Genomic DNA, 20,938 nt, shown 5'->3' on the forward strand with positions numbered 1-20,938 from the left:
CTGATTGAGGAAGATCGACATGTGACATACCACGAAATTCAGGCAACTTTAGACATTGGCATGAGTCAAATACAAATAATCTTGCATGAACAATTAGGTGTAAAAAAGTTGTTTTCCCGATGGATACCGCATTCGCTCTGTGAAGAGCAAAAAGCGGCTCGCGTTACTTGGTGCGTCAGAACTCTCAAAAGATTCCACGCAGGATCCTCAAATGCTGTATACAACATTGTATCAGGTGACGAATCGTGGATATACGCGTACGAACCCGAAACAAAAAACCAGTCACGAGTTTGGGTGTTCGAAAATGAGTTAAAGCCAACAAAAATTGTTCGTTCACGGAGTGTTGCAAAAAAAATGGTGGCCGCGTTTGTCTCCAAAACCGGCCATGTTATGACTATTCCTCTTGAGGGACAAAGAACGGTTAATGCAGAATGGTATGCTAGCATTTGTTTGCCACAGGTTGTTTCTGAACTCCGTAAAGAGAACTGCAACCGCCGCATCATCCTCCATCACGACAATGCGAGTTCTCACACTGCGCACAGAACAAAAGAGTTTTTAGAGCAAGAAAACATAGAATTATTAGACCATCCGCCATACAGCCCCGACCTAAGCCCTAATGATTTCTATACTTTCCCTAAAATAAAGAATAAATTGCGTGGACAGAGATTTTCATCACCTGAAGAAGCTGTGGACGCCTACAAAACGGCCATTTTGGAGACCCCAACTTCTGAATGGAATGGTTGCTTCAATGATTGGTTCCATCGTATGGAAAAATGTGTCAAATTTCGCAGAGAATACTTCGAAAAGCAATAAATACATTTTTAAATAGTAATGTTGTGTCACTTCGTTAATTCCCGAAATTTTCAGTACCGCCTATGTACAATGTAAATGCCTCCACCCACCTTGAGACATGAGTGGTACAAAAAACGGCATATATATATATGCGGTAACAGTACAGCGGCTGCCCCGTCCTCCAAACCGAAACGCATTACTGCTTCACGGCAGAAATAGGCAGGGTGGTGGTACCTACCCGTGCGGACTCACAAGACGTCGTACCACCAGTAAAAATGAAATGAAATTACATGAAGGTCTCATTTAGAGATGAATTAATGTTTAGATTTGGAATTTACGTTATCTTTTAAACTATTTCTATGTATATATATAGATGGAGGTGGTCAAGACCCTTAAACACGAGGAGCACTACAGCAGCAGGCTATGTCTGTAGTTAGAACTGATTAAAATCAAACTATTGCTGTAGATAAAGATAATGAACCACACGGTTTTTTTTCCTACTTAATCTTTGGTAGCCTAGAGGTCACTCCAACAACGCGCGGACCAGTGTGCTTAGTGCGAGTTTTTTAACGTTCTCGATAGCGTAAAAGTTAACTCAATTTTGTATGCAGTTGGAACAGTGCCCCTAACGGCAAAGGAAGGCAAAAGATTCCATTCCATACAGATATGAGGTAACTTTTACGCTATCGAGAACGTTAAAAAACTCGCACTAAGCACACGGGTGTGCTCGCGAGCCCAACCTGAGAGTTCGCTAACATTGGCCATAGAAAGAGCAGTGCTTCGCTGAATCTCCCACCGGATCGGAACAATGAGAAAATCCGGCGAGAAACTCAGTGCGTTGTGTTTATGGGCTGGTTCACACGAGAGCGGTGACTAGAGATCTCAAAAGCATAGAGTGGATCCGACAAGAAGACATGTTTTGAGTGACGTCGACTCTGCGATACCCCTACTCTAGTCCACTTATATGTATATAGAACAGAGGTCACAGCGCATAAAATAAAATTATTCCACTGTCCCAAAATATTATGTTAATATTATAATTAAAAATTATCTAACACATTTTTCCGCCATAACCGTCGCCATCTTCCCCCTCTCTAATAAGTCTTTTATTTATGCCCTGTCCGTCATTATTTTTCCCTTTCTAACCGTTTCCTCTCACTCACACTTTAACGCTCCGTTTCACTCTTTCCTACGTTCCGTTCTTACCAATCTTACATGTTTAATGTCACAGCGTAAAAACCGCAACCCTGCTTGAGACGTGACATTCGCGACATAAATAAAATTATGGAGGGTAGAGGTAAGGAGAACCGTCTCATATGGGAGAAGCTTGAAAGTGTCCCACTTTCAGCACTAAATAATAGTTCAAAAATCCTCCAGAATGGCGCTAGCATAGGCACAGGGCATGATATGAATTGAGCAGTTGTTAACTGATTGAAGTATGCTGAGTTAGGAAATTTAATATATTTAATGACTAGAGTAGTTAGTGACAGTGTAATATGTTTACGTAGTCCAAACTAATTTCGTCAATATAACCTAAAATTATTGCTGTGGTAAAACGTGGAGACATCGATTGCATTTTCTTATCAGCTTTAAATAATATACTTTTTGTGATTTTGTAGTGCTTACAGTTCTTTCGTCCTTTTTTATTTCTTTATCTTATTCTAATAACTTTCAGCGCCTTTTTTTAAATTTACCCTGTTGCTACTGTAGCGCCACCCTTATTTAGCAGATGTTAACGGACACTTTTTCACACACAGAGAGGGTTCTTACCTCTACCCTCCATAAAATAAAACAAACAGATTAATTATTTTCATTTATTAATTTATCACAGCTATAAACAAAACTACAAAATCTACATTCAATAATCTATTCGTATCTACATCTAAATTTAATTTAAACTTAACAAGGAAAAAAAACAAATTTTCAAATCATTCGCGTATCACGATATTCTTCAATGACAAACAATAATAAAGTCGTTATTGTTTATTCATTTTTAAATCGATTCAAAATCGATTATTCGTTTTACACGTCACTGAAGTATGAGCCCACTATGTATTATTTATTGAAAGGCTGTAAAGAATCGTGCCCAAAACAAAGGCAAACACTAGATGATTCCTTTTACGATGGCAACAAAAATATAGGGTTGTCAAAATTAGAGTTTGCAATTTTCGTAGTACCTACGTCTGTATGTATGCATTTATGTACCGATACGATACGAATACGTTCAGAGTCCAACTGATGCGCTTAGTGGCCGACGTCCTTGCATTAGGACTGACGGTCCACGAAAACAAACATATTAATATATATATATATATATATTTTTAATCTATAAAAAATTAATTTCCCTTCTAAATAAAGGCACTCCACCTATTCATTACGCCTTTTGTCTTCAGGGAACGAAGTTAGTGTTTGCAATAAACTGTTCTACTTGATTAGGGATGACTCATAAATGTTTTTTTTATTCACTCAAATAAACATGCACATATATTACCTATTTTTTTTAAATCAAAAATTATTCGAATAATAAAATCACTATCACATTTGGACTTATTCTATATGGTTGTCAGCCACTGACCATTCTTTTTTTTTATTGCTTAGATGGGTGACGAGCTCACGGCCCAACTGGTGTTAAGTGGTTACTGGAGCCCATAGACATCTACAACTTAAATGCCGCCACCCACCTCGAGACATGAGTTCTAAGGTCTTACTTTTACAGTACACCGGCTGACCCGCCCTTCAAACCGAAACGCATTACTGCTTCACGGCAGAAATAGGCAGGGTGGTACCTATCCGTGCAGACTCACAAGACATCCTACCACCAGTAAACTTGACTATCTTCTGTTTAACTTGATTCAAAATATAAATCATCTATACAATATCCCAGGTCTTACCCAGAACTGCAAGCTATAATCTTAAAGTAGATAAAATTCTTTAATAAACATTAACATTTACATTTTAATTAAGTGCTTAAAAAGCGCGCTTCGATGTTCGTTGATAAATATTAATATACGCGAAAAATAACAATAATAATGTTGCTAGCTTAAAAACAAAAAAGTATTTTATATTTCTCAGTTTCCACAAATTTCCGAGAACAGTATTGCCAATTACAAAGGCGGTTTTACCGATAAACAATCTAAAGACTAGTTTCATAGGTTTGCCAGTAATTTGAAAACAAAAATCTCCCATACATATTGGAGTATGTATAGTGTAGATTCTAAAAAAAAGCATCTATTCATTTATATATAAAACAAGCTACGCTCATTAAGATAGGTTTTAAGTATTATTATTTTTTATTGCCCTTGTAGGCAGACGAGCATACGGCACACCTGATGGTGAGTGGTTACCGTCGCCCGTGGACTCCAGCAATGCCAGGGGCAGAGCCAAGCCGCTGTCTACCGTCAAAAGTTACATGATATGAACAAAATATTACAATTTCATATCGACGCTTGAAAGGCAAACGTGACTAAGCGACAATAACTGCTTTATACATAAATGATAGGCAATAACCATATTCGATGCGCAAAAAATATATATTTTTCTAGGTCTATTAAAATCATTTCATCCCTACGGCTATATTTATTAAAATATATTTTTTTCAGGTATTTCAACTTTAAATTAGTCTACTGTAAAGTTCACGCATTGTCGCTTAGTCACGTTTGCTTTTCAAGCGTCGATATATATTATTATATATATATACCTAATATCTAATAATCGAGTTTTTATTACATGACTAGAAGGAGTACAGACAGCATCAAATGCAAACGAAAAATGGCATTTTTTTTATTGCACTTGATACGTGCCGGATGCGGTAGACATCACGGCTTGAGACTTGAGGTCCGAGCCTCAATAAGTCTCAATCGTATGACGGTTTTCCCGACATCCGAACCAAAGCAACGGTGCATTCTACCATCAGAACGTCACAATACCAATTTAAAAAGCTTTAAGTTTAAATATCTCTAAAGAGGCGATTGTTCTTTTTAATATCGCCTTCAGTGTGCTTAGTGCGAGTTTTTTAACGTTCTCGATAGCGTAAAAGTTAACTCAAATTTGTATGGAGTTGGAACGTTTGCCTACGTTTGCCGATAGGGGCGCTGTTGGCGCTGCGGTAGGCAGCGGCTTGGCTCTGCCCTTGGCATTGCTGAAGTCCATGGGCGACGGTAACCACTCACCATCAGGTGGGCCGTATGCTCGTCTGCCTACAAAGGCAATAAAAAAAAAACTCCGTACAAATTTGAGTTAACTTTTACGCTATCTAGAACGTTAAAAAACTCGCACTAAGCACACAGATGTTCAATTAACAAAAACGTCATACGAATTTGACAATAATCTCGTGTCGTAATATAAAATTCTCGTGTCGCGTTGTTTGTTGCCAAAATCCTCTGAAATGGCTCAAGCGATTCTCGTGACATTTTGTGTGCACATCAGGTCTGAGAATCGGTCATCATTTATTTTTCATACCCCTAAATATTATGGAGTGATCTTTCAAAAAAAAATTTTCCTAGGCAAACTGTTTATGGGAAAACAACGTTTGCCGGGTCAGCTAGTAATAAAATAAAAATGGTGTCTGTATTGCCATCGCGGACACAAGGAGAAGAGAAAGATTTTTAAAGTCAAATTCAGATATAAGTGTGGAAAGGGGTACAATAAGTAAGACTACATAACTTATACAATAAATAATGAACACTATACGTAATAACAAACAGTCAAGCGTACATTGAATTTTTTTAGACCTACCTACATCTGTTCCCTTCACTCTCGTCGGTCCTCCTATAACCGAGAAAGAGACAGGCTATAGTGTATCCGTCGCTCAAGCAAGAAAGAGACAGACTATAGTGTGTCTGCTTATGTCCGCGGCTCAAGCGAGAAAGAGACAGGCTATATAATAGAGTGCGACAAACCCTATATTGATCTGTGTCGCAACAACCTCACTGGCGACTCGTTGGGTTTCCGGCCGTGCGCGTGAGGTCGGGCGACTGTCAGTGCCCCTGGACTAGGCCCATGATCTGCCGCTTGTGCCGCACGTAGTCTGCCGCGCGCTGCACGAGGCCGCGCTTCCGGGTCAGCATCGCGGCCGCGCGCTCGAACTTGTGCTGGTTCCGTCTGGGAAGGGATTCGAACTTTTAGAAGTGAAAAGGCCGAACTCTTTTTAACTCTGCTGTGTAGGTCACCGGTGCCCTTGTACTACTAAGGCGCCGGAATGTCTAGTAGATTTTGGAAAAGACGAATCTGAGGATACTGACAATGAATCTATTCCTAACAGACCTAAAAGACTAAAACATACATTACAACGAACAAAAAAGGCAAAGTTAGGCAGTCCAGGCGCGTCAGTAACAGAAATCGACACAAGTAAATTACTTCAGTGGGCCGCGTAGGGCACCGGTGACCTACATGACAGTTAAAGGGTTAAAAAGGCCACCATTTTACAGGGGTAAAGGTAAAATGACCACCATTTTATAGAGATTATAATAATATTACAACGCACATCATCTCATCTCATTTCGTTTTCATTTCATTTCATGCCACGATTTCATATTAATCAACTGCATTCCATTTCATAATATCATTTTTCATTAAAATTAAAATGAGACTTTACTTAAAGGTCTTAGTTACCAAGTCATAAAATCCCTTAAAGAAAAAAAAGAGCGTTTCTCCCCGACTGGGTCCTGGTGTGAGCACGGGGGTCCGTGGCCACGTGAGCCACCCCTCACCTGATATAGTCATTGGTGTCTGTGAGCAGACTGGCCAGTTTCTCAGGGTCGATCTCGTCCATAGCGCACTCCTGCATCAGCGGGGGGTTGAAGCGGTAGTAAGAGCCCGGGGGCAACAGCTCGCTCACGACCAGGTGCACTCCTGACAACAAACCGCCACACTCGATTTAAAATCAATTCTTCAGCTCTCAAAATCACTTTTAAATTTCGATGAATGATTTGAATAATTTTTATTATGATTTACGTGTTAACTGGTGGTACCACCCTGACTATTTTGGCGGCGAAGCAGTAATTTTGATTAGAAGATTTTGTTTGAAAGGTGCGGCAGCCGTTGTACTGTAAAATCGTAGAATTTAAAAGTCTTGTTGATGTCTATGGGCTCCACGGTAACCACAAAACACGACAACGCCCACGTGGGCCGTGATCTCGTCCAACGGTTTAAAAAAAAAATTAACTTTCAATTGACAAGAAAAACTCCAAACTAGAAAATAGAGGGTAGTTTAATACAACTAAAGTATTAGTGACCGATCCCATAGATATTTTTTTAGTACAATTTTTCCTTATTAGCAAAGGCAAGGGGATCCCATAGACACAGCCCACTGAGTTTCTCGCCGGATCTTCTCTGTGGTAGTAGCTCTACGAAGCACTGCTCTTGCTAGGACTAGTGTTAGCAAATTCTCTCAGTTGAGCTCACCTACCCGTCCGGATTTAGTAGGAATAGCTTCTTATGCTATCAGTGAATAAGTAGGAGAAAAAGTGACCAACCAAAATAATAAAGTAAATGAACAAAATAAAACAATTGACAACTTCACTTCTCGTGTCCCGCTGAAAAGACTCCGCTATTGTGAGAATGAGTCATCAGGAGTCTCCGGTCATCGTTCTCGTCGAACCCGTCGCTTGCGACAAAGGGCTCGACGAGTAAATTAACCCACAGACACAGCCCACCGAGTTTCTCGCCGGATCTTCTCAGTGGGTCGCGTTTACGATCCAGTGGTAGATTCTGCGAAGCACGGCTCTTGGTAGGGTCAGTGTTAGCATCACTGCGGTTTGAGCCCCGTGAGCTCACCTACTAGTTAAGGTTACGATGATATAGCCTCTCAAGGCCCTCAGCTTAGGTAGGAAAAAAAGGGCTATCACTCGTACCTTCGGTATCAGTGGCGGACTCCAATATCTTGTTGAACTTCTCCTTCCAACTGGTCCCTGCAGGGTCCTTTGGCGCGCCCTTACTCAGACCCCTGTTCTCCGCGTGTTTGTTGAGGGCCTTCCCTGTTCCTACAGATATGATGGTGCCCTTCCTTAGGGCATCCGCTCCGTATAGTAGCCTGGCTTCGTGTATCCCTACCCCGGTAGGATTGTTCACCATAATACCACCATCCTGTGAAGGATACATCCTTATATATTCACAGTATTAACAAATAGTCTTTAAGAAATAAGTTACTTATGACAAATATTAAAATAGGACATTTGTTGATAGAAAAGTGACTGACCGATTGTTTTAATTGATGGGATGTTTGAAATAATAAGTAAATTGAATTACATATAATTAAATACTTAAATCATAAAAAAACCTATACTTAATATATCTATTTGATAGTATTTGTATAACAATTGAATAGAATCACATTATACTGAAAATTTTGATTATATAAATTGTTGGATATAAAGGCCACGATTATAATGTACATCTGAAAAATACGAAATATGTGATTGAAACAAACAGACAGCCTTTATGTTATAATTAGATAAACGATATGCTCTCGATAAATGGGGGCCAATTAAAGATTTTTAAAGGTGTCTTTTGGATAGACAATGAAAATGTAATTCCATTGAGAACATGATTTTCAGGTAAAGTACCTAATTGCCTTTAGTGGCTAGTGCATATCATTAAACAAAACAATATTTGCAATTATAATGTTGGTTTAGGATTTTTTTAAATAATTTGTTTTAATTGAAGACATGAGTGGATGAAGGGTTTAATAGTATCATTTTTAAGATTTTTGAATTTTTACATTGAATGAAGGTGTTATGTGCCTATAATGCCTATAAACCATATTAGACCTTAAAAACCATATTAGAATTAAAACTCCGGGTTTAAAGGCTATTTTTAGAAATTGCATGTAGCGAAGAAGTACATAGCTCCTAAGACAGAAAAAGTACAAGTAACAAAAAAGCTCGTTTTCTCAAAATTAACAAATTGCAACATATTATATCCCCTTCATCCCAGTCATATCTTCAATTAATAAAAAATAGGTACAAAAGAATGGGTTTTAAAGCAATTTTAATGCATGTCGAATTAAAGATTTCTTAAAATGAAAAAAAAACGCACGCACGCACACATGCACGCACGCACGCACACGCGCCCGGCCGCACTCACCTGGTGGATGAGTCCGTCCAGCGTGAACTCGTGGAAGTATGTGGGCGCGGCGGCGGAGGCGCGCACGGCCTGCCACAGCGCGGGGCGGCCGCTGCCCGGCAGCGCGGCGCGCACGCGGAACCCGCACGAGTACGAGCGGAACACGTACGGGCTCAGCCCCGCGCCCGGGCGCACCACGCACGACACCAGCGCGATCTGGGGGGCAGGAAGAGAGGGGTGGCATCACTGCTTCACGGCACAAAGAGCGAGAGTGGTGGCACCTAATGTTCTGGTCATCGACGAGGACGACGAGAAGCTCATGTCTTATTTTAATTTATCTTATTTTCATGAAAAATGTTAATATGGATTGAAATGAAATAAAATCAAATGAAGATGATTAATTTGAGGCATTAATCAACTGGGATGAAATTAAATGAAATGAGATGAGATGATATGGAATGAAATATATCTCAGTAAAATGGTGGTCATTTACTAAGATTTCTCCAGTGGACTTTTTGGAGAATCCCGAGAAATTACGTCCAGCGGTTTTGTTTCATTTTTCCACATTTATCTACTTTCACAGATATTAAACAGTTAATAAACTACCGTTATTACACATTTGAACCTGAAGAAACACTAAATAGACAAAATGAAACAAATCACACAGCTTCACACCCGCGTTCCCGCCAAAAAGTCCCCACAGGGCGCTTTACACATAAAGTCGCGACCAGCCAATCGAGCCGCGACTAACGGCCGACGTACGCGCCTCTTTATACCTAGTCAGGTCATAAATTCTGTCACATGTTTAATGTAAAATAATTGAAACAAGTTTATTCATTATGTAACCATTCATATACCAAAATGAACTTAACAAAACATAGATTCTTATGACACTAAAGTTTATCAAAATGACCTCCGTGATTTTGAATTCAGGCCTTCAATCTGCGCGGCCAGTCGTCTATCGCAGCACGAACGATGTCCATGTCAATATCGGCGGCTGCCTTAATCAAGGATGTCTTGAGTGACTCCAAATTGGGATGAGGCTTTGAGCACGCCTTTTCCTCCAAGTGTTTCCATATCTTGTAATCTAACGGATTCAAATCTGGACTGGAGGAGGGCCAGTCTTCGTGCCGGATGAAGTCGATTTCACGCGCCGCCAGCCAGTCTTGTGTGCTCTTCGCTCTATGAGCTGGCGCCGAATCTTGTTGGAATACCCAGTGCCTGTTATTGAACATGGTATGAAAAACAGGTTCCACAAGGTTCGTCAGGACTGTATTTTGATATACAACTGCATTCGTTTTTACACCTTTCTCACAAAAATGTACCTCTGTTAAGCCCCAATAAGAAACTCCCAACCATACCATGAGCGAGGATGGAAAATGACCTCGTTGGACACGCGGAATACGGTTGCTCGCTTCTTCACTACTGTGTGCGTACACATTATCATTTTGTTTGTTGTAGTTCTCTTCTACGGTAAAAAATTTTTCATCCGAAAAAAGAATTTCCCGATATTTTTTTCCCGCGTACCGCTTCAACAAAGCGCGGCATCTCTTCAGTCTCAGGTCCATTAAACGAGCATTCAAACGATGTCCTGTTTTTCTTCGATATGCCCGAAGCCCTAAGTCTTCAGTTAACACCCTTTTCACCGTGGTTCTGCTTAACCCCATCTGAAGGGCCAACAGTTTCTGCTTACGTTTGGGATTTCTTTGAATTCGCGCCTTCACAGCTTTTATCACTGTTGGAGTCCTAACAGACCGAGGGCGACCACTTCTTGACCTGTCATCTACACTAGAGTCTTCATTGTATCGTTTGATGGTACGATAAACGAATCGTTTGGTTATATTCAAATTTTTCAGTATGTTAAAAATTGGAATTGGCGCGTAACCGCAACGATGCAACGCAATAACTGCAACACGGTCTTCTTTAAGCGTCCACTCCATTTTTAAAAATTATTAGTAAAATTCTAAAAGTATACATTTTTATTTTCATGAACAATTCGAAATTCGAATTCAATAAACTTTTTTGTGGCCAGCATTCTAAAAGAAAAGTTTTTACTGTGTGACAATACTTATGACCTAACTAGGTAGATAAGGTAAAAGAAATAAAAAAGTTAAGCGTTAGTCCGGTTCACGGTATAAACGTGTTTTTTTTTTTAGTTTTCAAACCTACCTACATGTGTTAAATTTATCTTTAAGAACATGCATACAATATAAATTTGAGATTGTTCAATTATTATTTTTTTCGAAAACATCGCCCATATTTTGTCTCTCATAACCAAATTTACATATCAGAGACAGGTGAGGAATTACACTCTTAATGGTAAGTAAGAATTAGAGCCCTAAATTACCGAAGCAAATAACATCATGGTTCTCCTACGAATCACCTCATTCCTGATTCGATCTCACAGGGAAACTCAGAGCATAGCTTTCTACTTTGCTTATTGGATGACCTTCAGATAAGATCGCCAATAATTTACCTTCGGCCTGTTGTACCGGTTGCACTCGGAGAGCGTACAGTTCCTGAGATTCTCCTGCAGCATCTTCTCCCAGGCCTCGGTGTCGTAGTACGAGTGGGTCCAGACCAGCCTGGAGGTGCCTGTGCAATCAACGAAGGGAAACGGTCATTCATTTTGTTTTGTATTTGTTGTATAAAGCCGACCCACATGGGAGAGGTTTATGCGTGGTGTGAGCAGTTTTAATTTCTATGTTTATTTATATGTAAACGTTCGATGAATATTGCTGTAGCGTCTGGTGATCAAGTTCACGTCCCACCTCGTTTTAAGCCGTAGGTATATTATATAGACATCCCAAAGGGAATTCTATTGACCAGCTTGAAATGTTTTTCGCCCTGACTGATGGACGAATTCACAGGGTTCAACCTGAGAAACATTGATGACATTGGTCTTAATCAAGAGCATTACTTCGCTGAATCTATCACCGGCTCGGATCGCAACCCACTAAGATTTTTTAAGGGATTTTATGACCTGGTATGTAAGACCTTTAGGTCAAGTCTTATTTTAATTTTAATGAAAACTTTTTTATGTGAAAAATGATATTATGAAATGAAATGAGATGAGACGGGATGAAATATAATTTCTATATCTGTCTCTATAAAATGGTGATCATTTACTGAGACTTTTTCAGTGGACTTTTTGGAGGATCCCGAAAAGTTACGTTCGGCGGTTTTGTTTCATTTTCCCACATTTGTGCACTTTCACAGATACTAAACAGTTAATAAACCACCGTTATTACACATTTAAACCTGAAGAAACACTAAATAGATGAAATAAAACAAATCACACGACTTCACTCCTCGCGTTCCCGCCTAAAAGTCCCACCCACTAAGAAGATCCGGTGAGATACTCTGTGGGTTTATTTCTAGCCAGTTCTAGTTCTGTTAGTGCCTACCTCCGATGACCGAGGTCTTCCCGAACATCTCCTTCGACAGCGTGCGGTACATCTGACTCGCGGTCTCGAGTGACCCGATTCCGCTGCCTACAAAGAAAAAAAAAGTGTTTAATTTTTTTTTTTAAATTCGAATACACATTTGTTTAGTGACGAATGAAACATAAATTTTGAGTAGGTACATTTTTATTTTTAAATTCGAATCATCCTTTGTTTAGTGACGAATGACAGATAAATTTATGGTTTAATTTTGTTTTTTGTTTTACAATTCGACTCGAACCTTTTGTTTAGTGACAAACGAGTCAATAATTGTTTTGTGTAATGGTAAACTTACTGTTGAACTTATTCACAGTACGATGGAAAAATAAAGACGCTGTCTTTAACAGTGAACCGAATTAACAATGATTTTTATCGTTTATTTTATTATTCCTTAGATGAGTGAACGAGCTCACAGTCCACCTGGTGTTAAGTGGTTATTCCTTCACCGTGGAAGTCAACGTGGAAGTGAGGTTCAAAGATTCCGTTGCAAACAAACACACATAATTGCGTGTTAATTACAACATTTTTTAATGACGTTAGGGCTGTATCAATGTATTAGGCACCATCATTCTGTCTATATCGTGCATTGCGGTTTTAAGGTCGACACAGCTGTTAGAAGATTTGAGACATGGGCCTCCCAGATCAAGGCGGTTCCATTAACGCTGTGACGTGACTTAAAATCAGTGAAATCGACATCAGTCATGAAAAAAAAACAACAAAAAACACCCCAAAATACCGATAACAGCAGCGATGATGGCTCCCGTACTAACGCCTATAATGTAGTCGAAGAGCTCGTGCACTTTCCTTCCCGTTATCTTCTCGAGGTGCTTTAGGATCTCTATGGCTATCAGACCTCGTATTCCACCTCCGTCCAGGGATAGGATGTTAGGGCCCGGTCCTTTAGTGGGCCCCGTGTAGCCCACCAGAGCGAGGGCCTGTAATGTGAGAGCAATGCTTAACTATAACGGTGTGTCCAGCTAACGACGACACGAGATATGTGACCATGGACAACTTCCATCTATATGCCAACTGAGTTTCTCGCCGGATCTTCTCAGTGGGTCGCGTTTCCGATCCGGTGGTAGATTCTGGAAGCACTGCTCATGCTAGGGTCAGTGTTAGCATCACTCCGGTTTGAGCCCCGTGAGCTCACTTATACGTTAGGGTCAAGCTGAAACAGCCTCTCAAGGCTATCAGCATAGGTAGGAAGAAAGAAAAACGAATCCATCTATTACAGTTCATCCTGCGTAACTCACTGGTCATTCATTTATCGTCAGCGCTTTTGATAGGCACAGCTAGGCATGGGCCCTCTCCTTTTTATGCCCTATGATCGCCCCCCGGCTATATTCTCACCCTCGGCTACCCCGCTGCCCTGACCATGTCATCAGTCCACCGTGCCGTAAGTCTTCCGGGATCTCCACGACCTAATCTTTGCCACTATTCCGATACTGTTACTTCATTTATTACCATTTGGCCTTGCCAAGTACACCTATTATTAAAAGTAGATGATTGGGATGGGTGGATATGAATAGCGGGCGTTCGAACATTATAGCTTAAAAAAGAGGCCTATGCCCAGTAGTGGGTCCCAAAAGGCTAAAAAAGGCGAGAGAGATAGTGAGAGAGAGATAGTGAGAGAGAGATAGTGAGAGATAGTGAGAGAGAGAAAGAGAAAAAGAAAGAGGAAGGAATGAACGTTTACCTCATTAACGACTCCTTTTACTTGTTTATCAATTTCAATTTCATCGTTTAATTTGTTTTCCACGCGCAATAACGCCCTGACCGCACCTTCCTGAAAAGAAAACCATATCAAACCTGACCTTTAAGTTTGGCGTTAGACAATATTTTTTTTCTACTACCTACGCCAAAAGTTCGGTTTTCGTCCCGCTGTACAGGGAAGAATGTCTAGCTTTTCCTCCCTGGGTACTGACAAGTGCGCATGCGCGTTAGTGTCTACGTCTGCTTTCACGCACCTAAAATTCTCCGCCATTGTTGTGCTCGGGTAATTGCTTCGGCTCGGGTGGCAATTTTACACGCGGGAGGAAATGTCCAGCTTTTCTCCCTTGCTGCACAATGTACTATATGATTGCATAGCTGAAGTCTAATGGACAATCACACGAGTCCGCCTTCTCAGATAAGGCGGAAATCTCGATTATATGTTAGTGCTGTTCCACCCTACAAACTAGAACGTATGCCTGCTTCGTGGCAATAGGCAGGACGTTGGAGCCTATCCGTGGTTGGAATACAGTTGAGAACTAGTAAAAAACGGTTCAAAAATCTATATAATTAAAAATGAATTGCTGTTCGTTATTCTCGCTAAAACTCGAGAACGGCTGGACTGATTTGGCTAATTTTGGTCTTGAATTATTCTTGGAAGTCCAGAGAAGGTTTAAAAGGTAGATAAATATGAAAATGCTCGGAATTAAATAAAAATAACAATTTTGTTTTTCCTTTCATGTGTCCCCCGTCGGACGGATTCATTTTGTTTGTTTTAAGTTTATTTTATACAAAAGTTTAGGTCTTTTATTTATCGACTGAGGCACTACGAAGTCTGCCGGGTCAGCTAGTAAATAAATAAATAAATAAACATTGGAGAATAGTCATTTTGTTTTTCATCAAAATGGCAATACCTATATTTTTTTGTTTCCCTACCTGATCTTTGGTAACCTAAGGGACTATTTAACTACTCTCGGACGGGTAGGTGAGCTCAAGGGACTCAACCTGAGAGAATTTGCTAACACTGGCCCTAGCAAGAGCGGTGCTTCGCTAAATTTACCAGCGGATCGGAATCGCATGTCAGTAAATAGAGACAATTTGATGCAATAAATGAATCTGAACTTTGACGTTGCAGTCATTATGATCGAATTTCGATCGTTCGGTGAATTTCTAACAGTCTTTAAACTGCGACCAATTTTAGAGGAACGTCCAAAGTAGTTTTAATAGATCTTAAAATAAGGTCTAAATTTCTGAATCATACATTTAGAATTTTAACTAGTTTATTTATTGTTTGGTAAACGATGCCGCATTCAATAGTATTTTCAAGTGATTCTCACAATATAAACTACTGTAGTGTGAGCACTGTATTTGTTCAAATTTTAATTTAGTTTCGGTAACAAATTATTTTGTATATCAATTAAAAAGACTATCAAACGAGTACTTTGGGCCCCGATGACGTCATACGTGGTTAAGAATCGTGGATCTGTATTAGGCAAAGCGCGAGCGGCATTTTTCTTTATTTAATACCTTCAATACTTAAAATCCTGTAGAGATCTTATTAGTGCCTTTACCTTGATAGCGTAATCTCTGGCTTCAGGATACTGCGTTAGGTGATCTATGAAATGTTCCGTTCTTTTCATGAGGCATTCTGAAGTTTCAGCAGTTACGATCGCGGATATGACGTACGCAGTCCGAGAATGAATCGATGTCTGAAAGGGAAAGGTGATAATTTAGCTTCTTAAGTCTTCTTCTTAGTCTTCTTAATAGTCGCAGAACCGTCTATGCGTTCTAGGTTGCACTTAGAGGACTAATAGCAATAGCAGGTCCAAAACGCCTGTCTATGGCAAAGAAATCTCTTCAAACCTAGTTCGATAAATATCATTAAAAAAAAGCTCTCCAAAACGGAGTGCCAAATTCGCCTCTGGAAACGCGCGACGTGCGCACATGTATGCGTGATGTGGGCGATCAGTATTATTGGGTCAGCTGGGAAGTTCACTTTCAATTTACGTCGAGAGAGTAGCTAGGTCTATTTTGATGCGCTTACTTTTCATACGATCCCAATAAGCAGACGATAAGACACCTCTTACTCTTAGGAGGACTCTTACTGGTGGCAGGACCTCTTGTGAGTCCGCACGGGTAGGTACCACTACCCAGCCTATTTCTGCCCTGAAGCAGTAATGCGTTTCGGTTTGAAAGGTGAGACAGCCGTTGTAACTATACTGAGACCTTAGGACTTATATCTCAAGGTAGGTGGCGCATTTACGTTGTAGATGTCTATGGGCTCCAGTAACTAATTAACACCAGGTGGACTGCGAGCTTGTCCACTCGTCTAAGCACTAAAAAAAGCTGCATACCAAAAACGGAAACATACCTTCGTAACAGTTGGCTTGTTAGACTTCCAACTTGGCTCCGATAGCTTGCCGAAATGCAAATCCTTTTTCAACTTCAACCCTTGAAGGAAGCTTTCGAATGTTATTTCCTTTGCCTCTGAGCCGATGCCGAGTCCACCGGCCTGCCTCTCGTCAGACTTTTCGGTTTTGTGAGTTTCCTCGATGGCGGTCGCTTTGACTCTAATGTCCTTTAAATTTATTACTTCTTGACTTTTATTTTGTTCTATTACTTGGACGGACAACGCTTTTTCTAGTTTCGTCAGGAACCCTAAAAGCGTAGATTATCAATTAGCATTCGTTAAAAGCGTGCTATTTTTCAGCTATTCGTTATTTGTCTGTGCGAATACGTATATAAGGGTTTTTTTATTGCTTAGATGGTTGGACTGGAGCCCATAGACATCTACAACGTATCTGCGCCACCCACCTTGAGATATAAGTTCTAAGGTCTCAGGTATAGTTACAACGGTCGTCATGGCCTAATAAATAAGACTTGTATCGAGTGATACGACATTACCGATATTCAAATTCCCCAGACGTGTTGCAATTTTTCTAAGAAATAATTTCCAAGTTGAGGGAATATTATATTCTAAAACCGGTAATATACATTTTGATTATTTAAGGTCGGGCGTACTCTATAATCAAATACGGGAAGGCACTACCCTATCTGCAGCAATGCATTAATGCAATTCAGTTTTTTTTTCAGAATAAGAGAAGGGGACAGAAAGCATGTGAAATGATTTTTTTTTAATTATTACTGGTCTAGATTAAAGTTCTTTAACCAAACTTTCATGTATTCTTAAATACCATTTAAAATATTATTTGGAGCAGAATGGAATGAGTGGCGTTAAGAAAATGTTCCAGTAAAATTACGGGAATTTACTGAGAATTTAATGGACAGTTTAGTAGAACCTGAGAAGAGATTGAGCAGAAGCCACATACAGCGATATTAGTTAATTTTCAAACCACCACCCCGCCTGTTTATAAGCAGTAGTAGTAGTAGTGAGACCTTAGAACTTATATCTCAAGATGGGTGGCGCATTTACGTTGTAGATGTCTATGGGGTCCAGTAACCACTTAACATCAAGTGGGCTGTGAGCTCGTCCACCCATCTAAGCTATAGAAAAAAAAACAATTTCTTTTCCAGTTCCCGCCACATAAAAAAGTGTCAAAGATTACTGTTATTAATGCACTATATTTATTTTACTTTCAACTGTAATAACTAGATGTAATCTGTAATCATCTAAGTTCACCTGGGCCTTTGTTTATTAAATTAAATAATACTCTTTATCTTCTAAAAAGATAACAGTCGTCAAATATTTTTGAATGATGATTAAATACATTTTCATATCCAAAAGGTCAACACGAGAAAATGTCAATATTTGATTATAACGTAACGCGGTTTTTATATTATTTATCTTATCGTATGTATACATACGGTGTGACATTTATTTTCTTATTGAATAAAAACATGCTGTTTTCGTGTGACAGCCACTTATTAGGTTATCGAAGACTTTTACTTTCTGCAATCACTGATATTTTTATCATAATCGTAAAATTAAATCAGTTCAATATTTCATATACAGAGTGGAACATAATATAAATAATTTGATATCTATAAAAAAAAAAATTGTTTTTTTTTTATTGTATTTTGTAGTGTATTGTTTTGTATTGTATTTGTATAAAAATGTTGTTATATTTCAAATGATAAAAATTTTAGCACAATGATCTCTTTCAGACTTGAAAATAAATGAGCTGCTTTCATGATGTAACATATTATATTACATTGTAACTTATCGGATCGAGTGGTACTACTTGGCGCGTTTTCACAAATGATTTCCACGATCAATAAACAACATCATGTAACAAAATGATCAATTAATAATTTCTTGTGATATCCTCTGATAAAACAGCCATGCATTTAGTTTGAAGGGCAGGACAGCCTTTGTTTAACACAACGGTGACTTGGGCCTTACATCTCAAGGTAGGCAGAATTGTAGGATTGTCTGTGAGCTCTGGCAATCACCATAGTCTTAAGGTGGTATATGAGTTCTTTTAGTGGTCACCATCAACCTTTCTAATTATGATTATCCATACAATAGAAAATCCTACAGCTCTTAAATTTAAAATGTTAGGACATTTCAAATTTATGGTAAGTGCCTGCACTTACCATAAATTTAATATTACTAATACACAAAAACCAATTATGACATCACACATTGTGATCTGTGATTTCATATGATGGGAAAAATATATTAAAATAATTAGTTTTTATTTAGTTTAGTGTAGAGTACCATTACCATTTCACAAAAAAAAAAAAAAAATTAATGTTTAATATTATTGTATTATCAGACTTATTACATTACATTATTTTATTAAGATCATCTGAATAAAATTAATAGACTATTATTGTTATTTTATTAGTGTCCTGTTACATATTAAGACTTTAACCACAACTCCCACCACTCTCGAGGTAGGTGATAGATTTCATGTTGTGATGATCTATGACTTCGGTAGCCACTTAGTATTGAGTGACCCATGAGCCTCAATACAGCAAAACTTATTCATACCAAGACCTGATTGACATGCAATTTGGAATATATGAATGGACCCAGAATTTTGTATTTAAGGCAGACAGTGGTACCACCTCAACATGGTCCGGCAACAGTAATGTCTCCAAAAGAAGCAATATGTTACTATTTAATATGTTTTATGTTACTATATTTAATTCAGTAAGTACATCAATGCTTTCAAGGCAAACTTATCTGTAGATATATTTTTTTGTGTATTCATGACTCTAAAGATATGATATAAAAGTTTTACATTTTTAGCCCATAAAAGCTCTGAAATATGAATAAAATAATTAAAAGTTTCAACTGTAAAACTGTTTTTTAACTTCATTAAAATAACTATACCTATCTAATCTCATATTATTAGCATTCTAATTGATAAATTAATCACATTTTTATAGAACACTATGCATTGGCATTTGTTTAATTGGCATTTGTAGGTGCACATTTATTTTGTCATTTACTTCTACTTAATATAGGCTAAGAAATGTTACGAGGTTACACTTGGTCACATCTATTGTGGCTCTTTTTATTTCTAAGTAATCAATCAATGGGGCTTTGGCAATCAAAAGAGCAACTATGCTGATGCGTCCATGTTTTGTATTGTAAAAAATAAGCAGTATGGTGATAGCCTGTGAGAGCTGACCGCTTGATCTAATGATTGTCAACAGATGGTGATCAGTGTGCTGATGAAATTGCAGATGTTTCCACTCCCCATTCACCTAATATTATCTCTGTTTCATTTGAGAATATTATCATTTATGCCCTATAAAAATTATGACTAAGGTCAGCTGTGGATGTCTAGAATACAATTTTGCAACTCAGTTAACACATGGAAAAGTTAGTTGAGCATTAAACAAACAAAATAAAAAATAAATCTTTTTAATTTTTTCATATTTGTTTTTATAGTTCCACACTTTTGCAATGCAGCACATACATCTGAATTAAATGCTAACAATTCGCTTCCCAAGCAAAAGAACTAATGATAAGCACAATTTGTAAAATATTGAAATTTAAAAAATTAATAGTTGAAACTTCACTTTTTTCAGCCATGATTTTTTTAAAGGCTGCCAAATGAAAAGATTTATTCTGCATGTTTAATTTCAATTGTAAATGATCAAAAAAAAAGGTATTTCACAAATATAATTAATTTAATGGATTAACTTGCAAATTGTTGTGATTAAAAAGATTTTTTAGAACCCCATTTATGCATTTTAATATAATTAGAAGTCCAATGAATTTAAAGAATGTTCATAAATTGTTTATGCTCTGGGTATGTAGTGTACAAAAACAAGAATTTACCAATTATTGAGAACCCAGAAAACCTTTTCTAATATGTCAACGATTTTTTTTTTCGTTTTAAGAAGTAAATTCCAAAAATAGATAAGACATCATGATTCTAAGTTTAGAAATAAATAGAACAAAAATAACTTACTTTCCCATTGTTCTGGTGTAACTGGTTTAATTTTTTGAATTAATTTTTCTGCTTCTGCATTCAAATTTGTTAGAGACAAATAGTGTCGCAGTACGCGCCACTGACCTCCGAAAGACATATTTTTCATTTTTAAATACACATCTGTAGTAAATGAAGACAGAAAAATATCCAAGAAAGTTATTCCAACACTCCACTAAAGAATAAATAGCAAAATATTTAGTCTAGTTCTTCTAAAATATTGTTTTTATGGTACACCACAATCAACAACAAATTTGACAAAACTAAAAGGAGTGCGTTCGCTTCACAACGTTTCGTGTTAATAACATATTTACGCGGAGTGCGAGAGCAAGCTCTCAAAACAAATATTTGCAATACGCAAAATTAAAATACCTAATCAGAGTCGCAAAATTTGTCAGACTTAAAAACACTGTGACGTCACTTGACGTCAAATCGTATGATCTTTTACTCTTAAATATTTTTTTGGCAAAGGTTTCATGGTTGTCCTTGACCCAAAAAAATACGCAAATAAATACAAGCTAT

General features: G+C 38.3%; 1 protein-coding gene across 1 annotated transcript; it reads right to left on the minus strand.

Moving 5' to 3' along the window:
* Positions 1–2,592: 2,592 nt before the first annotated feature.
* Positions 2,593–20,849, minus strand: LOC101741128 (calcium-independent phospholipase A2-gamma). The gene is made up of 11 exons (XM_004933539.5): positions 20,399–20,849; positions 16,378–16,664; positions 15,578–15,715; positions 13,993–14,082; positions 13,033–13,231; positions 12,261–12,347; positions 11,330–11,448; positions 8,875–9,069; positions 7,644–7,875; positions 6,501–6,642; positions 2,593–5,892 (listed from the first exon to the last, which is right to left on the minus strand). Exons 1-11 carry the CDS (start codon positions 20,523–20,525, stop codon positions 5,769–5,771), a joined length of 1,740 nt encoding a protein of 579 aa, XP_004933596.1. The 5' UTR covers positions 20,526–20,849; the 3' UTR covers positions 2,593–5,768.
* Between the last annotated feature and the right edge of the window lie 89 nt (positions 20,850–20,938).

This window comes from Bombyx mori, chromosome 28, assembly GCF_030269925.1.
Source record: "Bombyx mori chromosome 28, ASM3026992v2".
In the NCBI taxonomy this organism is placed as follows: Eukaryota; Metazoa; Arthropoda; class Insecta; order Lepidoptera; family Bombycidae; genus Bombyx; species Bombyx mori.

Coding starts and splice junctions, on each gene's coding strand:
- LOC101741128 (XM_004933539.5), bottom strand. CDS start 20,525: ATGAAAAATATGTCTTTCGGAGGTCAGTGGCGCGTACTGCGACACTAT. Junction 15,716..16,377: donor ACAAGCCAACTGTTACGAAG/GTATGTTTCCGT, acceptor TTTCCCTTTCAG/ACATCGATTCATTCTCGGAC. Junction 13,232..13,992: donor TAAAAGGAGTCGTTAATGAG/GTAAACGTTCAT, acceptor CTCACATTACAG/GCCCTCGCTCTGGTGGGCTA.